Source organism: Hippopotamus amphibius, chromosome 3 (genome assembly GCF_030028045.1).
Source record: "Hippopotamus amphibius kiboko isolate mHipAmp2 chromosome 3, mHipAmp2.hap2, whole genome shotgun sequence".
NCBI lineage: Eukaryota > Metazoa > Chordata > Mammalia > Artiodactyla > Hippopotamidae > Hippopotamus > Hippopotamus amphibius.
This window is the reverse complement of record NC_080188.1, coordinates 168893851-168919169: the sequence shown is the minus strand read 5'-3', so window position 1 is coordinate 168919169 and position 25319 is coordinate 168893851. Positions and strand designations below refer to the sequence as shown.

Here is a 25319-nt window from a genome sequence, read left to right as displayed (position 1 = left end):
GAGAACCTCTTGTGTCTGCTTTGAAATTCCCAGTGTAACTTGTCCTGGTTACAGTCTCACTGGCCTTCCCTATGAGATGAGAGGGGAAACTAACCAAGGTAAACTGAGCCAATGTCTTCAAAAAGGAGACAGACAGGTTGCAGAGCACGTCAGCCTATAGACAGCAGAACCAACTCACCCACGTCTCATCTGCAATAAGAAGCAAAAGAACACATGGTAAAATGAACCTCCTCTCAAGAGTTAAGAGACTTGGAAGTACTGCTGAGCTGCTATTTGGAGGAAGAGGAGGAATCAACAGCAAAATCAAGAAAAGATTAGGAAGAGTGAAACTGGGGCAAAGTTTAGTCTCAGCATGGCTGGCGAGGATTGGATGCTTGGAGGTGGAGATGCCTGCTTATAATTTCCGGTGGAAACCCTGATCTGTGCCAGGATGTATCTAGACCCGCAGATCCCTGGTCGTTGCTGACTTGTTCTGGCCCCTGATGCAGCAGATGCTTTAGCCACTGAAAATGAATCAACTGTTAATTCTTTCCTTTCCACAGGAAATCAGAATTCTCTAGCAGCCTCTGTGAAGCGGGGTGGTAAGATAGGTCACAGTGTTCTTGGAATTCTGACTGGATCTGACCAAGCTGCCTGTGGGCTGGGCGGCAGGAACAGGGCTGGTGGGAGAGCATCACGGCGCCCTTGCAGGCTGCTTTCTGAGCAGACCCCGGCAGGCTCCCACCAGACTGAGAAGAATTTGCAGAAGAAGAAGAATTTCCCCAAGCAGAACTCGGGGAAAAATCTGCCACAGAGAGAAGCAGAGCCCTTTGCAAATTCCCTCATGCCAACTGCGCGCCTTGCTAATTAGCCTAATGGGAAATTTCTCTCTCACAGTCTGCAGAAAGACGCTGACTTCCCACTGCCCTGACAAGCGGGTCTGAGAGACTGTAGTCAGTGTCTGTGAAAAGCCAAGGGTTCTGCAGTCCACTTCACAGCAGCCTGGTGTCTGCTCTTGATGGCAGTCAGAGGCCTTTGTGTATTGGTGGGCTTTGTTCTAAGAGGCCTAGCTACAGCCAGGGTCCATCTTCTGCATCTGGCCAGGTATGAGCCGGACAGATAACTCAGGGTGCTCATCGTTACTAGGCATTGAACGGGCTCTGATTCCTTAGAAAATTTGCGGCAGTGCAGTTTGCAAAGTGACGGTTCTCTGATGCTCACTGTCCTCAGTCTCTCCTGGTCTGGCTTTGCCAGGCCCAAGGAAAGAAGCCACCCTTCCTCTTTCAGCCATCCCCTTTGTGACTAGGCTGTCATTTCTCTCCTACCCTTCTCTGAGTGTCCTATTAACCCACCTGTGCTTCCTTTACAGCGGCAGGATCCCGTATAAGGATATGTACAAATTAGTGCGGGTGATCTCGCCGCCTCTGGGCCTGGGAGAGAACTGCCCCTACAGGGTGGCTTGCAAGGTTTGCCTCCGGTCCCCAGCCGTGACCGTGACCATGACCGGCGGCGGGGTGCAGCCTCCAACCCCCCTCCTCTCCGTTCTGCTCCACCACCACGGCGCCACATGAGGGAACCTTCATGTTGCTTTCCTTTGAGTTTAAAGAGGTCCAAACCCTCCCAGAACCAGCAGCTGTTACACAAGGAAGAAGGGCACGTTTTGGGGGGAAGGTGGATAAAAAAAGAGTTAAGGACTTAATAACCGAGGCTGGTTTGACCTCTGTTTTCTTCACGTGCATACACTCATCCGTGCGTGTATAACACACACACATTCTCCTCTCTCTCTTTCTCACACCGCCTTAATCTGTGGATTTAACCAGAGGGGCCTCTCCCTCCTCCAGAGAATGTAGAAATCTATTGAATCCAGCAAGGAGTTCTGGTTTCTTTTCCCTGGAGACAGAGAGCATCCTTTTAGCAAACTAGTAGTACCATCCCATATATAATGTAGAAAAGTGTGATTCTAGCCATGCCTGCCTCTGCCCACCTCTGGACAGTTTGGCCACAAGTGGTTATAGAAGCTATAGGACAGAAAGGAGGTGAGAAACAATGAAAAATGAGGGCAGGAGGTGAGGATAAGTCAAGAAGGTAAAGAGGATAGAGTCAGTGGTGTGTGGGAGAATTTAATAGCTCTGAGCGTCTGGGAAGATCTCAGCAGAGGACGAAAGGCTCCGGGGCAGGTGTCTTGCCTGACGGTCCTGCTATATATACATTGTTGAGGGGGCCGAGGGGTCTGTTGTAACTGCTCAGTCACTGCTTGTTTGTGAGACCAAGGACATTATTCAGCGGCACACAGGACATCCCTCTCCGACTAACACAGTGGCTCCCCCCAGCCCCTGTCCAAGGCCTAGCCCACTAGATAAGAAAGCCTCCCTGGTGCCGCAGGAGGGATGCGCGGGCTCCCTGGGGCATAGCACAGTCTGACAGCTGGAAGACGACTTTGACCCAGGAAGACGCCAGCTTGGGCAATGGGAACGGGCTGGCCTGGGATGGTGACAAGTGATTCCCGTACTCGGGAGGCCGCACAGCTGCCTCTGCAGAGACTCTTTAAACTCCACGCTGGTGAAACCTGCAGCCGCATGTGGGAGAGCCGGGGAGGGCAGCATGGCATGCTAGATGCTCTTCCGCCTCCTGGTTTTGTTTCTTCTGTCCCTAGCATGCCGTCGCCCCCAGGGCATGCCGGGGCACCAAGAGCACTCTTGCCCACAGAGCCAGGTGGAAGCAACGGGCCGACTCTGAGCAGCAGCTGCAGCCCACCACGTTCAGCGCCAGCCGCCGCCTCCTGCTGCGCTCACACCACAGAGGGGGATACACGATGCTCCGCCCGCAGGTTCAGAGCAGGAGAAAGGCCTGACCTCCAGGCGAGGACCCACGTCCCAAGCCGGGGCCAGAAATCCTAACCCACGGGTGGAGCACCGTCTATCTGGTTTATACCGCTCGCACACAGCCCTGGGAATGGAAGACAAGCCTGTGTCGTGTGGGGGATGGATGGCTTGAACAGGGAGGTAGGGTGATGCTCATCCCAGAAGGGAAAACTGGTCCCTGTGACAGCCGCGCAGAGGGCCCAGAGGTTGCCGCCACGTTCCCGGGTCTGTGTGGGGCGTGATATAAATCTGCACCAGGATGGAGACATGTGTACGATTTGCCTTGATTAACAGGTTTCCTATTCTTTTCCTGTTTGTCCATTTTGTTTCGTTTTTCTTTTCCTGTTTTCTGTACTCTTTTGTTTGTTTGTTTTGACTCCCCGGGAATGCCTGTTCTCCTCTCCTCCCTGTCTGCATCCTTCCCCTGCCACCCCCCTGCCCTGCCACCCCGCCCCCATCCCCACTTACCACCCCGCCATGAGCAGTGGCCGCATCCATTACACTGAGATGTATGAAATGCTGACTCTCATGTCACCACCGCTAGGCCTCGGCAAGAGATGTCCCTCCAAGGTGGCATATAAGGTAGACCACCTCTTCCTTTGTTCTGGGCTAGTGACCAGCAGGAAATGGGAGCCAGCTGTGGGGAGGCCGTGGGGAGGAAGCCGGGCTGGGGAAGGGGAGGAGGGAACCAAGGAAAAAAAGAAATCATGAGATGAAAGGGTCATGAAGGTTCCCAGAAGGAGGAAGTCCTGAATTGATACACAAGGTGGTTTGTAAGACTATTCAACATGGGTTTGTGTTCTTTTTATGTTATTCTGTTTCTACAAGTGTGTGGCTTCTTGTGAGTGCGTTACTAGAAAGAAAGTGTTAAGTAGCATGTTTCCTTTTAGAGGAGGCAGAGTGGTGGCCTGCGGGATAGCATATATGGGCAAGAAGGCGGCCTACGGCAAGACAGCTATCAGGGCTTATAAAAAAAAAATCTTCAATCAGATAAGCTAAGGAAATAATGCAGAACTTTCTCTAAACATGGCCCAAGAAGAAATTTTTAGGAGTTAGGAAAACTCTTAACAAATTTCTTCCTCCATGACATAGGAAGGAATGATGGCATGGTTCCTTCTAGGTACCAGAAAAAAGAGAACATGACTTCCATCCCATGATGTATGATGAAGGATGCAACTCCCTTCCCCCATTAGCCCAGCTACCTATTTTTTCTGGCAGCACACAGGAAAGGGTGATGATGGGTACAAGTTACGTTCAGCATTAGATTTGCCTCTTGGCATGACTGAGTTATGGGTGGACTCCCCTCAGCTTGCTTAGAGCAGCATTGCTTAGTATGTTGGGAGTCACCTGCCACTGGGGTGCTTAGAGCCTTGGGGCCTGAATTTTTTCCCCACAATTAGTACTAGTTACTGTTAATCCCCCATTGCTGTTTAGACTGACCCAGAACTCTGGAGCTCTTTCATTCATCTAGGAATGAATGTCGCACTCACAATGTCGCCACGTCTCTAGAAGCCTAAAGAAGTGGGAGAGAGATGGAAGTCAGATACAAACAAGAAACTGGCCTTACACTCTAAGACACCATGTTTGTGGCATCACGTTAAGCGAGATGTTCCAATAGAGTATTAGAAACCCTGCCTTGGGAAGAAACACTTGCCTTCCTGCTAGGCTGGTGGTTCTGCTGGAGGACCTTCTCCTGCTGCTACCTCCAAGTTTAAAGCTCCAGAGAGCATCTCATTGGAACGGGAGGCCCATGAGGGACCCTCATCCACCCCACTACATGGCTCCTCCCGTGCAGCTTAGGGGCCGGCATCCTTTTTGCTCATGATACCACATCCAACAGTACCAGGTGGTGGAATGTGGCCCTGAGTTCTTAATTTCTGGGGTGAAGCTTGGTGGGAGAAAGGGATGTGGGGATGGGAGGAAAAGTTAAAGAATTCCGAAAGCAAGATACTCTCTGGAAAGTGGATTTGGCCATTTCAGTTTGATCCCCTTCCTTTGGGCAAGGGGAACAAGGCCTGCCCACTCTGCTTCTGCCTGGGTCACCCTTCTCTCCTCTCTTCTCTGCGCTCCCCAGCCCTCTTCCCCTAGACCCTGTTTGCACTCTCTCACGTTTCCATTTGGCTCCACCTCATCCTTTGGATAAGCTGGACTTCTGCATGTTCGATCACGTGCTGGCAAATTTCATCTTTTAAAGACTCAAAAAGGGGGCATCAGGATGCATCTTTCAAGTCAGATAAGCAAAGCAAAATCTCCCCCGTTACTGCCTTTCCATCTGAATTTGGGGGTTTCCATGGGTCACGTGGAACTGTAGAGCAGCCCTGAAACAGAGAATGAAGTCACCTCACAGAGCTGACTCCTTTCCCTGAGCTACTGCTTTTAGGATTCCCTGTTAAAGACATTCTTAGGACCATGGAGAAGTCCTGAAGAATGATTAGCCCCTCTTCCCTTGGAATTTGACATCATTCCCTAGGAATAAACAAAACAAAACAAAACAGCAGCCCATGAGCCTTAAGTGAGAAGCAGGGAGAGAGCAGGACTGGGACAGGGGACGGGGGAATAATCCTTGCCCTTCTTTTTTGTCTCTGCATTTGACTTCTGCACTTTTCCTCCCTTCTCACCGAGGTTTCTTTCGATATATTTTTTCCTCCTCCTGTTTCTTTTCTCTCTTTTATACAGAGATTAGTCCTGATGAATATGCCAGTGGCTGAGGACATGACTGTCCACTTCACTTCCACGCTTATGGCTCTGATTCGGACAGCTCTGGATATTAAAATCGCTAAAGGTCAGTAAGCTTAGAAAGCATTCTGGAACAGCTCACGCAGGGTGGCAGATGTTTGAACTTTCATCTATCCGACAATGCAGTGACCTGGAGATCAAATAGTAGGGTCCCTGTTTCACCTCTGAGATACAGTAACTGTAAGATTTGCCCTTTCCTCTTAGGGAAATGAATGGTTTGATCATTGCTAAGGCTCGTTTCGGCTTCAACAGTATGTGATCTTCGGTGTCTGGCGCATAGTAGGCATTTTAGAGATATTTTTTGATTGAACAAATGAGTTCTTTTTTTTTTTTTCCCCACATGTGGTGTCTTTAACATCTTGGAAGGCTTCTGTGGCAGGTGCTATCAGGGCAGTATTTTGTTCCTCTTGATTTCTGATGCAGTGATTTAGGAAAGCAAGGGGTTACTACTTCCAGATGGGCCTCAGCTTCCTGCTCTTGCCTGGTCCAAATCCTCTTCAAAATCAGGTCACGCAGGCTCTGGAGTCAGGTTGCCGGAAGAACTGATGCACATGTAATGAGGCAGAGGGGGCTGGCTTGTGGCTCTCTGCGTTTCCCCTTCTGATATATTGAGCAGCTGGGAGACTCTGCGAATGAAAGCAGAGGCTGATCTTGGTCCCAGGGCCTCAGCTTTCTGTGGCAGGATATCCCTGAATCACTGAAAACGGGAGCCAAAACGTGTTCTGCTTCTTCAGCAGAAAGACCCGATATTGCAGGATCCACTGTCATTAAGTGCCAGGATTTCCTCTGAGAATATGAGGTGCCATGCTGACTCAGCTCCAGCCGCACCTCCTCACTCCATCCTTGTTGTTTCTGTGTCTGTTCTGTTTTCGTTATTGATAAATTTATCTTATCCTAGGTGGTGCGGACAGGCAGCAGCTAGACTCAGAGCTACAGAAGGAGACCCTGGCCATCTGGCCTCACCTGTCCCAGAAGATGCTAGATCTACTTGTGCCCATGCCCAAAGGTGTGGGGTCTCCTCCTGGGTATCCTTGTCACTGTGGGCCCAGCACACCAAGACCACATCTTTGCGGGAAACACTGAGTGATCAAGGAGATGAGGGAAGGGTGCTCTTTTATTCCTAGGAAACAAAAATCCCTTACTTCTCAGGTCCCTTTTGTTATTAATTGAAAGCAGTTTTTTTTTAATTGCAGTATAGTTGATTTACAATGTTGTGTTAATTTCTGCTATATATAGCAAAGTGACTCAATTATACACATAAATGTATTCTTTTTTACTTTCTTTTCTATTATGGTTTATCCCAGGAGATTGAATATAGTTCCCTGTACTATACTAACCTTGTTGTTTATCCATTCTATATGTAATAGTTTGCATCTACTAACCCCAAACTCCCAATCCTTCCTTCCCACACCCATCCTCCCCCTTGGCAATCACAAATCTGTTCTCTATGTCTGTGGGTCTATTTCTGTTTCATGCCATATTTTAGAGTCCACATATAGGTAATATCATATGGTATTTGTCTTTCTCTTGCTGACTTCACTTAGTATGATAATCTCTAGTTGCATCCATGTTGCTGCAAATGGCATTATTTCATTCTTTTTATGGCTGTGTAGTATTCCATTATATATACGTACCACATCTTCTTTACCCATTCATCTGTTGATGGATCGTTAGGTTGTTTCCATGTCTTGGCTATTGTGAATAGTGCCGCTGTGAACATAGGGGTGCATGTATCTTTTTGAATTATAGTTTTGTCTGAATATATGCCCAGCAGTGGGATTGCTGGATCATATGGTAGTTCTGTTTTCAGTTTTCTGAAGAACCTCCATACTGGAAAACAGTTTCTTAAGTCACTGTGGTTGTGGGTGAAGCTTCTTGGGTGCATAGCTCTGTCATTAAACCTAACACAGTTCAGCACACCTTCAAGCACTTGGGGAAAAGGTGGTGTTACTAAGAGATGGAAATCTAGACCATTCTGGGGCTGGGGGAGGTGCTTACCAATGTGTTGCTTATCATTAGTAACATCACCCTCCCTGGGTGGCTGTGAAAGCTCCCTGAGGATAGATATGGGGGCCTATTCACTCTGTATCTTCAGAGCCTGGCGCAGATGGAACCCTCAATAAATGTTGGATGGGTGGGTGGCTGAAGGGGCAAACGTGCTTCCAAGGTGTCCTCACTCTCCCCCACCTGTCTTCTCCCTGTTTCCCTCTGTGCCATGCTTGTGTCTTCAGCCTCTGACCTGACTGTGGGCAAAATCTATGCAGCAATGATGATCATGGACTACTATAAACAGAGCAAGGTGAAGAAGCAGAGGCAGCAGCTGGAGGAACAGGTGAAGGTCAAGGGCAGCATGGGGAGTGGGTGGGCCCCTGAAGGGACAGGCCAGTGCATCCCTGGGGCAGGGCATCCTGCAAGTGCTTAGCAGAGATACAGAGTTGCAGGATCCAGGAACTCTCTAGGATCTGGGGATTCGAAACCCAGTGGGGCGGAGGTTCAGGCAGTAAAACAAGGTATCAGTCGTAATCCTGTTTTACTCGACTAAATGGCATTTTCCCCACAGCATTTTATGTTCCCCCACAGTCATTCAAGTTCCCTTTTTTCCTCCTTTCCACTTTTAACACAGAAAAACGCACCCATGTTCCAGCGCATGGAGCCTTCATCTCTGCCTCAGGAGATCATTGCTAACGCCAAAGCCCTGCCATATCTCCAGCAGGATCCCGTCTCAGGCCTGTAAGTATAACCAGAGGGCCATGACTCCCCTGTTTGCACTGTCACTTATGCCATCGGGCAGACCCAGAAACCCATTGTCTAGAAATGCCTGGGAAATAACTACTAACTTTGAGATGAATGGGTGATCCCCTCTCTGAGGCTGAGAAGACAACGTGTTGTGTCTTAGGATGGTTATTCAGTAGGGGTAGTAGAACAGCAGACCGAGCTCGTGTGTGCTGTGGCCAACTTGAGAGACAGGGAGCGCTGTGAATGGACAAAGGAAGAAGGGGCTGTATTAGTAATACCACTTTACAGTGAAGAAACCGGAGGCTCAGAGAGGTTCCCTAAGTCACCCAAAACCATATGGCTGATAGGAAGCTGAACTGGAATTTGTCAGTTATTTTCAAGCCCCGCGTCTTCCCATTACACTGTGTTATCTGTAATGAACAAAAAGAACCTTAAATCAGGCAAAACCATTTTTTCTTTAATTTTCTTTAATTTTCTATATTGAAGGTGGAAACAAAACCCTAATTAAGGAATGTGCCAATTCTTCTGAGTTGTAAGCCTTAGCCCCAGAGTGGTCATTCGTCATAAGGGATCTGTTGTAATATACATACCTCATTGTAACGCTATCTTTCTCTCATCACAAGCCTGTGGTGAGTACCCTCTACCCAGTGTAAATGGCTTTTTGTGGTTGGTTGTGGTTAGTGACTTTTTTTCCAGTCTAGCTCTCATGGACCCGGTAAATCACTAAATATCACGACTTCTGTAATTATCAGAGGAGTGAAGTCCCAGGCTTGGGAATGAGACCTCTGTCAGAATACCATTTGGAATCTCTCACACCATGAATTTCTTTCTGCCTGTGGTGTTGGAGACCTGTTTTTGAAAAGCTTGTCTTCATGGCCACAATCCAACCCATTTAGAAGCAAAGAAAAACGACCGAGGCCGTCGGTCATTTTTACAAAACATGTGATGTGTTGAAAGTAGCAGGTGTGGGTTCGCCTGTCTAGAAAAAAAATACATGTTTATCTTTGGTCTGTGCAGGAAGGAGGTCTAGAGGTATGATTAGAGCTCTAGGAATATCTCCTTGAAAGAGTTTACAGTGTTTTTCAAGGGTCTTTGGCTTAGAAATAGAGGACACCCTCCCCCATCTAGGTCTGTTTTGCCGCAACAATTTGCTGTACAAATTAACTCCCACCATTGGACCATTCCAGCCTCTCTCCCATATGTTTATTGATTCATTTACTCATTATTTTGACCAATATTTACTGAGAGTCAGTGTGACCCAAAAACTGGCTCAGACACTGGGGAATTCAGTCAACATGATCACAGTCCCCATGGGCACAGTCCTTGAAAAAGAAATTACATGAGTGGTAACAGTTAAAATGTGGAAGGGTAGGCTGTTGCGATGCTGTGTAAAGGAAGCAGCCCACGTAGTTTGAGGATTTGAGGAAGCTTCCCTGAGGAAGTAATATTTGAGTGAGACTCAAAAGCAAGCACTTTAAGAGGTGAAATAAAGTATGGTCAGTTTAAGGAACCTAAAAACTGTCATGATGGTTGGCGTACAGAGAGATCAGGAGAGGTGGCAGGTGATGGATTTGGAGGGGCCAGGGTGTAGGGATACAGAAGTTTAGTTTCATCCAAGGCTAATGGGTGACACGATCAGGTTTGGGCTTTCTAAAGATCATTCTTCAGTCTGGTGTGGACTCAGTGGATTGGAGGGAGGCGATTGGAGAGTCGGAACACAGTTTAGTACGAGGCTGCAATTGTGTGAATTATTGAAGACTGTGGCTTGGACTAACAGGCTAGAAATGGGGAGAGAGAATCAGACCGGAGAGGTAACTAATACATGGAAATGATCGGATATAGTGATTGATCTGCTACGTGGAGTGAAGGAGGGGGAGGAGTCAAAGATGAGCCTCGGGTTTCTGGTTTGAGCTTCTAGGTAGATGTTGGTCCATTTCCTGAAATGGAGATGTTCGTGGAGCAGCAGGCTGGCTCCTCAGGACCATCCGTGTCTCTCGAGCCTTGTATTGTTCAAGCAGAGATGGCTCTGGGGTAGCGTGGTGAACATGACAGGGCTCCTCTCTCATTGTGTTTACACCTGGTAGAAAAAGACATGAAACAGAATTATTGGAAAGAAAAATACTTGCCATTTTTGATGATTCAGTCACAATCCTGGTAAGTGCCAGGATGGGGGAAAAAAAGTACTTTATGATCTGAGTGCATGTGAGAGAGAGCTCTGACCGGTTTATCAGATGCGATTCCTTTAAGGAAGTGACCTTTGAGAAGAATTTTGAAGGAGGCATTCAGAAAAGAGCTTGCAAGGGTGTTGGAGAAGCATCCTGCCTTCCGGGAACAGCCTTTATTCGAGTCCTGAGGCAGAAAGAAACCTGGCACAGTCAACCAACTGAGCAAGCCCAGCACATTGGAATTCAGGGAATAAGGGAAAGTCATGCAAGGGGAGGGTGGCCAGGTAGGAAGCGGATCATGAGAGAGGCCACACTCAGGCCTCTGGACTCGCTCCCAACAACAGTGGAAGCCAGACAAGGTTTTCATAGTAAGAAAACCTCAGGGTTCAAGTTATTGAAATCTCTAAGGCTGTTCAGTGCTTTTAAGTGTCCTCTTTACCTGTTGGGGATCCTGAAGTTACTCATTTTCTGTAGGACAAAAGGGGACCCATTTCCTATAGAGCAGTGCTTATCTTATTCCCCGTGCTTCTCAGGCCAAGCCACACGGAGGAAGATGATTGACATTTAAGCAGTCATTTAAATAACAGATTGCTCTCTAGCAGTCGTAAAAATTCAGCTGAAGCCCTCACTGGCAGCAAGGGGACAGGTTGGGTGAAAACTCTGCTCTTTGGATTTTTCCCTGTGATCCCAGTCTAGTGGATTATTTTAAAGTAACTGGCAATCCTTGCTCACGCCTCAGATTTTCCACTGGGTTCACGGTCGCTAGCAGCAGACTCTGCAGTGGCTCTCCCCAGAGCAGATGGGGCACTGGCACAGATGGTGTCCCATCTCCTCCTCCTTACTCCACGCCCACCGAGGGCTGCTGCCCAGTCACTGACCATGTCCCTCTTCCCGTGATCAGGAGGCTCAGTCAGCCTCCTCACTTGAGTCAAAGGGCAAATGTTACTGTATTAGTAGCAGTGAATGGTAGCAGCAGCCCAATTCTCAGGAAAGATTGGCTGCCTCTTTTTTTCCCTAGCTGGCTCAGTGGATCGTATTGGCTTAGGGTGTCTGCAGGTACCAAACCTGGTTTAATAAGAGAATAAATAGAATAATAAAATAGAATAATGAATAATAAATAGAATAATAAAAACATACTTTTCATCCAGCGGCCCCTAAATACTTGACCAACTTTGTCCCTCATCACCATTGAAGCATCCTCCTACATAGCCATTGACCCAGACATTGTGACCTCTTCAATGTCACTTCTGAAATCATTCCACCCAGTTCATAAGCCAGCAGACACAGTGTCTGGTCCAGAGCAGTCCTTCAATAAATGTTCATGGCATTGAATTGTTTAGTTTGGCCAGGGATGTTGGCACGATAAAACCATATTCTTATGGAGAGTGGAGGAAATTTTTTTAAAAGACCATGACTGCTTAATATTTAAACAAACTGTTCACTGTTTAAACTATGGCATTTTTCTGCCGAATGGAGAAACTGAGCAGAAACAGGTTTACAATCTAACATTGGTCTTCCATATGGCTGAGTGTGACAAATGATGTCATTTGTCACAGATATGCTAGTCGCCAGCAGAATGGTGAGTGGTTCCAAATGCAGGTTGAAAACAGTGGTTTCTCTTTTCCAGTGCTTTAAAAAAAAAAAAAAAAAAAAAAAAAAAAAAAAACTTTCTCTTCTACGGCTAGCCACCTGTAAGTTACCCAGCTTACAAGCCAGCCAAGGCTAAATGGTGTTACCCTTCCTGGGAAAGAAGTCTTGTCTGGGTGGGAATTGGTAATGGCAGCTATGTCATGACTGTTTCTCTCTCTCTCTCATGCACACATTACCTCTGAACTTGGCATTGCTTTGCAGGAGTGGCCGGAGTGGATACCCTTCGATGAGCCCACTCTCCCCGCAGGAGATATTCCAGTTGGCTTGTATGGACCCAGCCGATGATGGACAGTTCCAGGAACAGCAGTCTCTGGTGAATGAATGAGTTACATGACCTCAAAAATACCTCCTCGGTTTCCTCATCCCTCCCACTCTCATTTTCAAATTTTATTCCATAGCCTTGATCCATCAGAAAAACTCTGATAGTCCAACCAATTACCCTGGGAGTTTCCTGCCATCTCCCCTGTCACAGCTGAGTTTCTCATGTTCTCTGACATTGCTCCCTTTTCAGGTTCTACAACCCCAGTGACCCCTTATCTGCTTCAGAAACTTAGAATGCTTCAGGCCAAGCCCTCTTAATTTATGCCCCTGGGCGTCAAACAGGGAAGCAAAGTCACAAACAAAATCTTGCCTTTGATAGGGAGCCTTAGGATAGGTCATCATAAGAATGGATGGCACCAACCAAGCAGCTTCATGTAGCCCAGGAAAGCTACCTGCCAGCCCTTTAGTGATGCGTGCCTCCTGGAGGACTCATGGGTAGTCTGTGTAACGGTGACTAGCTGTCCGCTAGGAGATACACAAGAATCTCATGCCTGAGCTCTGTGTGGGCTCAGGCAAATTGGCCCTTTTGGTCACCGTTCTACAAGGTCAAATACATTCTAAGAGACCCTTAAAATCCCTCTCCTGAACCTAAAGATGTTCATTTGCAAAAATGGCAGTATTTCTGAGAACTCTATTAAATAGAGTTTCAACTTAGAGACAAGAGGGCAGATGGAACTTTAGATTTTGCTAATACAAAGCTAAAACGGGATTCCCAGAGATGATGGACTTTACTATTAGTGCAGGAGCCATGAGATTGAGTTCCCTCTGGAGCTTAGAATTAAAGCCCAGGTGTTTCTTGGTCTGCAGAGAAAAAGCGTAAAACCCAGCCTTTGCAATAGTTTATGTAGACAGCTTGTATGAAGTGAGTTCCATGTCACTTTGATTCTAATTCAACTGTGTTCTTCTCTCCCCTTCGTTTTTTCCTGACCCCTTCCCACTGCTACTGTGAACCCCAGCGCCTTCCTGGATGGGTGTGGGGGTGGATTGTGTGTATGGCCTGCTTGTGGAGGGCATGTCTGATGGAGTGGGTGCCCTTCAGAGGGGAAAAACCCACTTCAGTAGCTCCAGCAAATGAGTGAGTCCATGTCCTGTGACTGAGGAGACAGGGAATTGTGCACGGTGGTACTGAGGAGACAGCCAGACCAGATCCCTCAGTGTATGAGTTGTGGCTTGAGGGTGTTCTTGGTAAGGTGGGTAAGAATCCTTCAGATAACTCCCTGCCTTCCTGTCTGAGGAAATGAGCACCAAAGCCCAGGGGCTAGTTGGTACCAATGGTTTAATTCTTAAAAGGGCTGCTCATCATTTTATGGTTTGCCTGGTGATGTGTCTGGTGAGAACAATCTCAGTCACGTGTCCTTTCTTTCACAGGGAGGCTTTATTACATCATCCTTTCTGCAGGTTCCCCAGGGCTGAGCTGTAGTGCCAGGACTTTTTGGATATATGTTCATCTCATTGTCAGTACTGGTGTCTGTAATTCAATTCAGGTGTCAGCCCGTGCTATACACTCACCACTGTGTATTCCCGCCCATCCTTTGGGGTCCTCTGCTCCACTTTCTGGGGCATGGCCATGATTTGTGTGTGTGTGCACGTCTTGCACCACCTCTGACACCCGTAGACTGCAGTGTTGTTATCACATCTGTTTCCAGTCCGACCCGTGTGCTATATAAAGCGTATACTGCAAACACTAACTTCCTCAGATGCACACATCATGTCCTATGAAGGCAGTCCTCTCACTCATACCAGGAACCACTCAGCCAAATGGTCATGGAGGCCAAGGGGGTGTCTTGGGCACCCTTTCCTTTAAAAGTACCCTACACACACACCCATGTTTTTAGGTGTCATTTTCCTAAATATAAAATCCTTTTTTTTTACCCCTAGTGTAATCTCCAGATATCCAAGATATTCCTAGGTCTCTGTGTTGGGTGGCCCATGTAAACATTTTTAAAGCAGCTCTACTCTTTATGCAATGACACTAGCTGTCTATATAGAGCATGTACATTTGCCAAACATTTTTTAACCAGGAAAATTAAGTGACTTGGGCAGGACCCTAGAGATTTCCAATCCAATCTTCTTAAAGCTCTCATAGTCCAATACAATAGCCACTGCCCACATATGTTAATTAAGCATTTGAAATGTGACTAGTCCAAGTTGAGACAAGCCATAGGTGTAAAATACATACCGATGGCAATGACTTGGTACCAAAAAATGTAAAATATCTCATAAATTTTTTATATTGATTACATGTTGCCATGAGAGTATTTGGACATATTGGGTTAAGTTAAATCTATTATTAAATTTCGTATTTCTTTTTAAAATGTAATTTCTAGGAAATTTTAAATTACATATATGGTTTGCATTGTATTTCTATTGGACTGCACTAGTCTAGAGCATTCCTGAAAGATGGCTACCCACCCCTTTTTTTGGATGGTTTCAATCACAAGAAAGCTGTTTAAATCATGTGTCTTAAGGTTTCAAAAGATATACTCGATACCAGAAATTGGTGAGTTTCCTTCAAACAGTGGTTTCTATTTAACTGACAAATGGCTTCTTCAGATTAAAAGAATAAACCCAACACTACCAACTTGCAGGAAGTAAATTTCACAAAGCTATAAAATCTGAAGCATTGCTTAGTGATAACTAAGATGATAGTTAACTAGAAAATACAATCTTTACGCCTCAACCCTAGTTAGAGCTTTCTGTGTGGGACATCTGGTATACCACATAATGTGCACACATAGACACAAACATATATACACATACAACTGATACCTTAGAGATGCAAGTCGCTCTTCTGAAAGCCATTCTTCATTTGGAGGAGGCAGAATCATCCACCGGAAGTGAGAAGCAATGGGATGGAACCAGGTCCCACAAGCTTGGCTGTGTGTTTATTTCTAGGAGCCAGAGGTTAGTGAATTAAAAAGCGTGCAGCCCTCTAACCATGGCATCTACCTTCCTTCGGACACCCAGGAGCATGCGGGATCTGGGAGGGCATCCTCTATGCCACGCCTGACTGTGGATCCCCAGGTAAAAAGCAACCACCACCTACCATATGCAGTGGCATCCTGGGCTGTACTGAATTGGTGGGTTATGAAAAAACATCTGATGTTTTCAGGTGAGCTCTTGACTTGCCCCCACCCCTTCTCTATAAGCAAGACCTGGCTCATGGGCCTTCTCTATAGAGGCTAATCCTGCACACTGTGTTTCCAGTGAAACCCTAACCACAACAGCCTAGCCAGCAAAAGGGCGGGCCTCCAGATGGGCTCAACATCCTCAAGACTCAACCAGTCATGCAAGAAATATTTTCCTGGATTTTCCCTGTGTATTTTTCCTTCCTTTTCTCCTTTCCTGGCTCCCCTAGCACATATGCAGTTACTTACACACACAGCTCTGTGTCAGGACTGTCTGTCCTAACCAGTGCAGGCCACACCTCATTTCTTTGTCTGTTTTCCTGGCTTCTTTTTTCTGTCTGTCTGTCTTACATCAAGTTTTGACAGAGACAAGAAGTTTTCGTGGATCTGTTTTAACAGCCATGGCAAATCAAAATGCCCTAGTTTAAGGTGGAGCTGGAATGGGACTGATGGAGAGAGAGCAGTGCATTCTCAGGAGCTATTCAAGTACAAGCTCTCCTAAGCTCTAGCGGTATAAGGCGGTGCCTTCTCTGAGGAGGGCAAAAAACAAAAGGCAAAGCCATGCTTCTTTCTTAGTGGAGAGTTTTTGACAGTTGCCCTCACTTATTTCAAAGTGGCTCAAGGTTCACTGCAGGTCCTGGCTGCATCCCTGGGGTAGATGGCTCTATGGGAAGCTTACACAGGACCCTCAGCCTCTTGCTTTCCTGAGCATGAAGAGGAGCCCTGCACCAGCCCAGTAACTATGTTCATGTAGAGAAGCATTCCAGAACAGCCTCCTCCAGCTAAGGTCTGAGCAAGAGGGATTTATGGGAGGTGACAGTTTGCAGTCTTCAACAGACTCAGTCCTACATCTTCCATACTTTTAGACCATTTCAGTAATTAATCCATACCTTGTGTTCCTCTGGGGGCTGATGTTTCCAGGTGTTGACAGACCCGAGCTCCATGAGACGTTCATTTTCCACTATTCGGGATAAGCGTTCAAATTCCTCGTGGTTGGAGGAGTTCTCCATGGAGCGAAGCAGTGAAAACACCTACAAGTCACGACGTCGGAGTTACCATTCCTCCCTGAGGCTGTCAGCCCACCGCCTGAACTCTGACTCAGGTGAGAGGGTCTTCGCTATTTGCCTCTTTTTGGTGCTCCTGCCCAGATGGGCTGATTCTGACAGGAACTGAGAAGCACAGGACCAGAATCCAGATAAGGATAAGGTTGCAGGGAGTGAAGGAAGAATGCTCCTTAACAAAGGGGGTTTCCTCTCTGTCTCACATCAGGAAACGAAGCAACAAAACCCTCTCTAGTCATCACAAAGGCTGATGAGGTTCCTTTCTTCCAGAACAGGGCAATAGAAATCATTAAAACGGAGGTTTCCCAAGCTTTAGGGATGCATTAGAGACCCCCAGCATTTCAGCCCAGACAGTGCTACCTGAAATTGTTTTATGTACTTGAGTTTTACGGAAAAGGGTCATATGATAGAAATAGAAAATCACTAGTCTGGTTCAAACTATTTTACTAAATGAAGGAACGAAAATTAAAAAGCAGTGACATGTCCCATATCATAGGGCCAGTAAGTGGCAGAATGGGGACTAGAAGTGAAATCCTTTGACTTCAGTTCCAGGGCATTACAGTAACTCTATCATTACTGCATTCATAGCAACTTCTTAATTCCCTTCCACTAGTGCCGTTTTCCCCCTAGAAAGTTACCCACCCATGTTTAGGACATAGAGGATTCCTGGGCCCCACTGAAGGCAAAGATTCTGCCTTAATCCTACCTAGCATACACGGAAGCAGAAGAGAACAGTTGCATCCTTGGATTTGCAAGTCTTTCCAGTGGCAACTTGCATACTTACCTCTTCACAAAAGGGTAATTTTCCAGCCTCTCTCTCCTGCCTCCCTTTCAGACCACCTGGTGACATGTCTGCAGAAGCCAGGCCGTAAGACTTATCTTTATGTTGAGCGGCCAGGATGGGCAGAGTTCTGATAGTTGCTCTCGTCATCTCTCATAGGCCACAAGTCTGACACCCACCGCTCAGGGGGCAGAGAGCGGGGACGATCAAAAGAGCGAAAGCATCTTCTCTCTCCCGACGTCTCCCGCTGCAACTCCGAGGAGCGAGGGACCCAGGCTGACTGGGAGTCCCCAGAGCGTCGTCAGTCCCGGTCTCCCAGTGAGGGCAGGTCACAGACCCCCAACAGACAGGTGAGCGTGGAAAGGAAGCTGAGCCTCTGCAGAAAGACAGGGAGGGGCGGGCTGTTAACATAAGGTGCAAAATGTGGGCATCCAAGCACGGACACAGACCTCAGCTTCACAGGAAACTGCATGCATTGCGCCTAGAGGTTAACTGCTCAACACTTCTGTACTCAGAAATGATGTGAATTCACAGAAACCCAGAGAGTCCCCCAAGAAAGACAGTGGTGTCTAGGGGTCATTCCTTCTTGGTTCTCAGAATCCAGAGTTACAGAGTCACAACAAATAAGTTCACAAATACCTCAGGCAGATTTCAGAGGAAAGGATGTTTTTTTAGCCGGAAAAGTTTCTTTGACCAGTCGCACGGCCCTTCGTATGGGTTGGAATGGTGATTCCTCTCTCAGCACAGGATTCAGAAGTCAGGTCAATTCCACTTCATTTACCTAGCTTCCAGCCATCCCAAGAGGAGGAGCATCTCTCCTTCCAGCCTGTTGCTGCAACACCAGCCTAAGGGAATAGATGTGCAGATCAAGTTAGGCCTGAACCAGCAGATGAGTGGGTGTAGAAGCCAAGCTAGTCGTAGCGCACCTACACAGATGCAAAAAGAGAAGATGAGGAAAGGTGTTCACCATGCCCTTAGATCCAGTTCCCAAGAATGTTCCCCAGACAGAGCGGCTCTGGACCATTCATTCACCTTTCATGTAGTTGTCTTTCCCCAAAGCTTCAAGTATTTCTTTCATTGTGCCACGTGCTAGAGAGAGAGAGCTTCCAGATCCTTGCTACTGACTGTGTTTGCTCATGGACCCGCAGCACCTGAGATCTTGTTAGAAATGCAGGATCTCAGGCCCCACCCCAGACCTTCTGACCCGCATCTAACCGTTTAAGAAGACCCCCAGAGATGCATAAGCATATTGAAAGTTGACATGCCCTGGTCTCATTGATATTGGCTCCTCAAGCTCCTTTAGTCTCTCTGTCCCTGAGTGGATGTGACTGGGAGCAGAGGGGACTCCGGTGGCTCTCTGTAGGAGGGGTTAGGGACCTTAACCAGGTCCCAAGTAGGGATGATGCCAAACCCAGGCTAACATGCCCTGTTTCTCCTGCTGCACAGGGCACGGGGTCCCTGAGTGAAAGCTCCATCCCCTCCATCTCCGACACCAGCACCCCAAGACGGAGTCGTCGGCAGCTCCCACCTGTCCCTCCAAAGCCTCGGCCCCTCCTTTCCTACAGCTCCCTGGTGAGACACCCTGGGAGCATCTCCCCCCCTGCTGATGGGAGCGAGGGTGGCTCCCCACTGGCCTCCCGAGCTCTGGAGGGCAACGACGCCGGCCTGCCTGAGTCTTCCAACCCCCGGCGCGCACAGCAGGGCCACCCCTCCTCCCCACAGCGCTACATCTCTGAGCCCTACCTAGCCCTGCACGAAGACTCGCACACCTCGGACTGTGGCGAGGAGGAGACGCTCACCTTTGAAGCAGCTGTGGCTACCAGCCTGGGCCGGTCCAACACCATCGGCTCAGCGCCGCCCCTGCGGCACAGCTGGCAGATGCCCAACGGACATTATCGGCGGCGGAGGCGCGGGGGGGCCGGACCCGGCGTGACGTGCGGAGCCGTCAGCGACCTCCTGAGTGACACGGAAGAAGACGACAGATGCTAGAGGCTGCTCCCCCTCCGATGCATGCTCTTCTCTCACACGGAGGAAACCAAGACCCGAATTGGGAAGCCAGTGCGGCCCGGGGGGGGGAGGAAGAGGGAGGAAGGAGCTGGAAGGACACCGTGCATTAGCAGAGAAGAGGAAGGGAAGGACAGGTGGAAAACCAGTCAGACCCACCAAATCGCTGTATTTCCCTTTGCAAGATGGGCACTGCCATAGTTCTGCCTCTTTGCTGGGGAAAGAAAATACAAGAACGTGGAGGGTTCTTCCCAGGGGAGAAGGGACACGAGGATGGCTTTGCTTCCCCTTGCCCCTTCCCACTTTTCGATAGCCGTGGGGGGGATCGAGCCGGCTGTGTCTGCGGCCATTGCCCTGAGGAGCCTGGAAGACTTTCTGGCTCTTACCTGGGGAGTCGTGAAGACCCTGGGAGAGGACTCTCCCCCCCGCCAGCTCTTCCTCCTCAGCCAGCACCACTGCCACCAGGGCAACCGCAGCAGCATCTCATGTGTTATCCTGTGGCTTGCTTCCCCCGAAGAAGCACAGGCTCGGTTCAGGAGCATTGGATGTCAAGGGTAGGAGGCAGAGAGGGAGGAGAAAGCAGGAGGGGGGCGTCGGGTGCTGTGGCGGCAGCAGCGAGGGCTGGTCTGGGTGAGCAAAGCCATAGCCTGGCAGCCCCCACAGTGGAGGAGGGGCGGAGAAGCAGAGCTGGTGGTGCGGGTGGCAACAGGCCGGTCTGAGGCCTCTCGCCCGCTCGGTAGGTGCTGTGTTCGTTAGGCTAAGGAGAGCCCCCGGAGTCCACGGGGGTACCTAAGGCTCCGGTAAGGTGGTGTTTCAAAAAGTATCCGCAACCTGTGTCACCAGGGCACCAGCTAATGAGAGTGCCGTCCGGCCTGTGTGCTGGCACCCCAGGCCCTGAGCCGCCTTGGCCCGGGAGATGCCGGGCACGGGGGAGTCCTAAGGGTGGGGCGAGTGTGGCAGGGGGCACTTACGGGACTCGGGCAGCGTCAGTTTTCCATCCAGCATAGAGGTAACTCAGGATGTGGACCGGTGCCGCGGCCGGCCCAGCACGTGCTGGCTGAATGTCAGCCCGGACTCTGGTCCAGGAGGCAACAGGCCTCTCTGCCAAGCAGCAGGGCCCGTGCTGTGTCCAATCCAGTGCACCCACGTGCCACTGGGCCCAGCCACTCCCCAGGGGGGCCGCACACACACATCCAGGTGGGCTGCACATCACCTGGCAGGGACTTCTTATCCCTCAAGATGAGAAGGGCCGACAGATTGAAACCAGAGACGCTTCAGTAAGAGTCCGTCTGAGTCTCCTGAGGAGCTCCTGCAAGGGAGGGACCCTCGGACGGGCAGCTTCTACAGCTGGTTTGTGGTCCAGGGTCAGTTTGCCAGGCTAGTTTAAAATGATCCGTAGATATACCTCAGCTTAGACCTGGGCTGCTCCTTCTAGCGAAGCAGGCTCCGCTGGGACCTCAGCACGCAGGGTGACAGGGCTGGGGCCCTGCTGGTCCTGCATATTCCCCTGGGCTTGACCCGTCCCCCGAGTAGGAGCTGAGCTGAAGACAACCTCAGGACATTGCTCCTCACCCCCCAAACTCATGAGCATTGAGAAGAAGAGAACCCTTTCTGGGCTTATCAGTTCTCCTTCACCACGTCAGTTATCCCTTCGGTGGAAACACACCATTCCCTATGTCCCTCTGCAGTCCCCCAGCACCATCACCGTTAGGTGGAAGGGTTTCCTGGAGGGGTACCAGGCAGGGCCCTCCTCTCCCAGCCAGGAGCAGGTGGAGCCAGCCGCATGGACCCTCCGTGGGGTGACTCAGAGGCCCCCGACTGAGAGCGCAGGGGATAAACACTCTTTATCCTCCTCCAGCCCAGGCAGGCTTCACCTCGTGGGTAGGAGCAGTCGGTGGCTGTTATTTTTCTTATGAAGTTGGGTTTTTTTGTTTTGTTGTTGTTGTTGCTGCAATAGAAATAAGGCATCGCAGTATCAGCTCTGAAAAGCCAGATTCAGCCCTGTGGCTGCAAAATCCTTTGTGATGGCCCTGCCTTCTGCCCTAGACATGGATGGAGCTTTGTAACACACAGTCAGCCCCCAAACCAAAGTAGTCCCAGGGCAGGAGACCAGTGAGGCAGAGACATAGGTCTCCTGCTCTGAAACTCTCCTCTTTTTCCCTTTCCTCCCCTGCTCAGCACACGTGGTATTTGGGGGTGACTGGGAGTGTGACTCTAACACCCTGATGCTAAAGGGCAGGATGGTTACCTAAGATCCGACGCTGGGCCTCGTACTATCTTAAAGATTTCCTCTGCTCAGTGTCACTCCTGCCAAAGTGCTGCTATGGGCTGCTTTGCACAAAATTGCTTTCTTCCGCCTCGGAAATGCAGCTTTCCCGAGGGAAAGGCCGACACAGCGCCATTCTGCACCTGCGAGTCTGTCGCATTGTGTTTTGAGAAAGGGTGTGGAAGTGACGCCTTACGCCATTGCAACAGAAGACATTGAGGCTGGCAGAGCAATGACCAGAAGTGGGATTTGCCTGCAAACAACATTACAGACACTCAGTTTGCTGTGCCAGGAAACCTTCCTGGATACCTGAACTCCTTAAACTCACATCCACACAAGCACTTGAACCCTGAATAAAGTGACATAACACACTGCAGATGGCGGCCCCTGACCAGCCACCTGGGTTTTTTTTAGTGCCCGTGAACTTCTGAACTCATCTCTCTACTTCAGCTTCCCTCTGACCAAGAAATCAGGTTTCTTATCCCTTAGCCTGCATTTACCCTTCTATTAAGACCAGAAAATGAAAGATAATTTTCTAAGTCATGGAGTGTATTAGCATAATCTTCTAATGGTTTCCTTCCACCTCTGAATAAATATGAACCCTAACCTTCCCCCCTAATAGCCAACCCAGAGATCCATTCCTAGGTATCAGATTCTGCCTCTTTCTCTTGAAAAGAGGCCCCCTTTACATCTCAAAACCTGTGCTTCTCTTTGGATTAAAAAGTGTGGCAGCATCTTGAGAAATTCCAAGCAAAACAGAACGACCACCAGTGTTTGACATACACACCATGATCAAACAGCACTGTAGGTCCCCTCGGAAGAATCTTTAGCTTTGTGTCCAGTTTCCCTTGCTAATATGAGTCTTCAGGATCCCTTCAAAATAAGAAGGGTGGGTGGTGGGGAGAGGAAGGGAAAAAGAAGGAAGGAGAGGAAAAGAAACCAAGGCAGAGAGATATTCTAACTAGGTTCATGTTTAGATACACCTCACTTCATTTAAGGCTCCAGACACACTTCTGGTGAATTCATTTCTCTTTCCATATACACGTGTGTGTCTCTCTGCCCATCTCAGTCACCAAGGGGGCAGAGTGCCAGCAGGCCTTCAGACAAGGGGCAGAGCTCTAGGCCAAGGTGTCCTGTGAGCCGGGTCAGGATAGAATTATCTACACTGTGAAGGGGCGGTACCCTTGAGGGTCCCCCAGGCTCAACGTGAGCCATGCACATAGCTGCCCAGTGTGGGGCTGTGTCCTTTTCTAGCTGAGGAATCTATTTCTATTCTGGGTTTCACTTTTCTCCATTCATTGTTTCTATGAGGTACCGAAATCACTGATACCAGTTCTCTGAAGCTGAACTTCAGATCTTCTGGTTTTGCCTTCCCTTGACTCTGGGACCACAAAGAGAAGACCCCATGTTCTACCACTCGGCCAGCACCCATCCTCCACACACATCTTTTCTTCACATAGGCTTTGTGATGAGCCTGGGTGTCCTCTGCCCTCTGGTCCCAGCCCTTGTTTTGCCACATGTTAGGGATGACCCAACTCCTGAGATGGTTAAGTTCACCCAGTCCAAGCTTACTGCCAACCTGTCTGCCTCTGCTGGGCTCTCTGCCGTTAGGGCATGCTTGAGTCTTATGAAATACAGGCAGGGACTCACCTGATGATACAAGATGATCTGAAATAGTGTAAGGTGCAGAACTGTTGCTGGTGGGTATGAAATGTCCACATACTTGATGAAAGCCCATTGGAGGGAAGTTAGGGCTCTCAACATAATGGAACAAAATTGAATGACTTTGATGCTTTAAGAAAGTTCTCAATTTTTCATTTCATCCTTATTTCTAAAGCCTGCTCTGGACAGAATATTTCTTTAGTGGGTCAAGCCAGGGATAAGTTGAGAGATTCTTTAATTTCTCAGCTCAGCTATAAAACATCTTATGAGGTTGTATTGGAAAAGGGGCATATGTATAACAGGTGGGGGGCAGAAAGTCACCTGTTTTGCAGGGATTTTATGAGACTTGAACGTTAAGGAACTTTCACTGCTTTTTTTTTTTTTTATATCAGTTTCATATCTGTTATGTTTTGAGATCCTCAAAGGCCCAATGCCAGAGTAGGCAAAGAATCAGGGTGAGGAGAGGTGTTTCTGTGCCTTGGGGTAGATTCTTCCTCACTTGCTACTCATCCATCCTATCTGTCCTTGCCCCCTGGATTCCAGAGCATTGAGCACTGCCCTGGAGTTTCAGGAGAGGACTTCATGCTGTAGGAAAGGAGGAGGACAGGGGCCCCCCTGCAAGTAGCCAGTCCAGGCCTGATGGTTTAACTCCAGGCAGGAGCCCCACGAGGAATCAAGTCCAGGTTTGGATAACTATATATCCACACTGAGACTCTAACAAAAGCCAAATGAGATTAACTCGGGAGTTACGACCTAACCTTTCCGTAAGGCAATCAGAGGAGAGCCTACATTAATACACACTGCCTCTGGCAGCAGCGTTGTCTTGATTTTTGTTTTTTCCTTTCTGAACTCCCCCCCCCCCCCCCCCCCCCCGCCCCAGGACATCATAGCCGGGTCTAACCCAACAGAGCAGCAGCCGATAGTCCTCTGCTGGCTCCAGTGGCAGGCTCCGCTGCAGCCTGCTGGGGTTGATGGCCAGCTGCCGTGTGCTGCAGCTCATCCCATCAGAGAATACAGATGTACCACCTGGGGGGACAAAAGACTGGGAACAGAAAGAACCATCTTTGGGTTCTGATGGCCATCGTTGTCTTCTCGAATCCCTTCTGCTTTGAGCCTCTGAGGCTTATGCATCCTAGAGAGATCACTCCAAGCCAAAGGTAACAGATTCATAGATTGTCCCCACCTACCCAAGGGCCTGGAAAGCTGCTCTTAAAATTCAAGCCAGTTAGTTAAGAAGCAAGACTGGGACTCAGAGGAGAGTCTTATCACATTGCTGGTGAGGCTGGGGTGTCCCCAAACTGCTCTTCTATTTTTATAGTCTTGCTTCTTCCTGCTTCCTCCCCCTATGCTAAAAATAGGGGGGGGCTAGTATCTTGACCTTCTAAATGCAAGCAGAGATTTTTATAATAAGCCATGCTATTATGTAAGTGTATTATTGAGATTGAATTCTCATTTCTGGGGGTTTGAAAGAGTTGTGTTGATAAGGCAAAAGAGATAAGGGGATTCATGTTTATTTGGATTTTCTTGTTTGTTTGGTTAGTTGCACTTTTTGGTAATAGACCTGCTGTAGAACAGCAAAGAAGGATAAATGTGTGCTCTGCAGTATTTCTGAATTAGCTTCTCTTTAGGACTTAATTTCTGTCAAATTTAATAATGTGATATTTAAGTCAAAAATCTAATGTTACACAGTACCAGCTCTATCTTCTCTCTCTGGTCTCCTTCTTGTCTTCTTTCTCCTTCCAAGTCAGCTTCTATCTCTTGTTTCTCTGTCTCTTCTCCATTTAGGGACTTCAGATGTTACGTAGAAGACTGAAAGACTCTGAAAACACAGGGAAAGCCAAGAAAATAATAGAATGGATACAGAATTTTTATAGGACATCTTTAACCAATAAATACACAATTTATGTCTTGATGAAAAGATAAAAAATTTTTAAAAGGGTGTAGAAATTTGGTAAATGAGAATTATTGA

The 25319-nt window shown here is 48.4% G+C and overlaps 1 protein-coding gene across 1 annotated transcript in view; it reads left to right on the top strand.

Annotated features, from left to right (window-relative positions):
* The window catches only part of CACNA1E (calcium voltage-gated channel subunit alpha1 E), an 89417-nt gene extending 65210 nt beyond the window's left edge, over nucleotides 1–24207 (top strand). The window contains exons 31-41 of the mRNA XM_057726047.1: nucleotides 1349–1445; nucleotides 5517–5622; nucleotides 6475–6582; nucleotides 7808–7908; nucleotides 8200–8306; nucleotides 12329–12440; nucleotides 15344–15472; nucleotides 16498–16678; nucleotides 17578–17768; nucleotides 18865–18990; nucleotides 19141–24207. Of these exons, the coding sequence (XP_057582030.1) occupies nucleotides 1349–1445; nucleotides 5517–5622; nucleotides 6475–6582; nucleotides 7808–7908; nucleotides 8200–8306; nucleotides 12329–12440; nucleotides 15344–15472; nucleotides 16498–16678; nucleotides 17578–17768; nucleotides 18865–18990; nucleotides 19141–19407 (1525 nt within the window). The 3' untranslated portion in view covers nucleotides 19408–24207. The remainder of the gene's footprint in view (nucleotides 1–1348; nucleotides 1446–5516; nucleotides 5623–6474; nucleotides 6583–7807; nucleotides 7909–8199; nucleotides 8307–12328; nucleotides 12441–15343; nucleotides 15473–16497; nucleotides 16679–17577; nucleotides 17769–18864; nucleotides 18991–19140) is intronic.
* Nucleotides 24208–25319: the final 1112 nt, after the last annotated feature.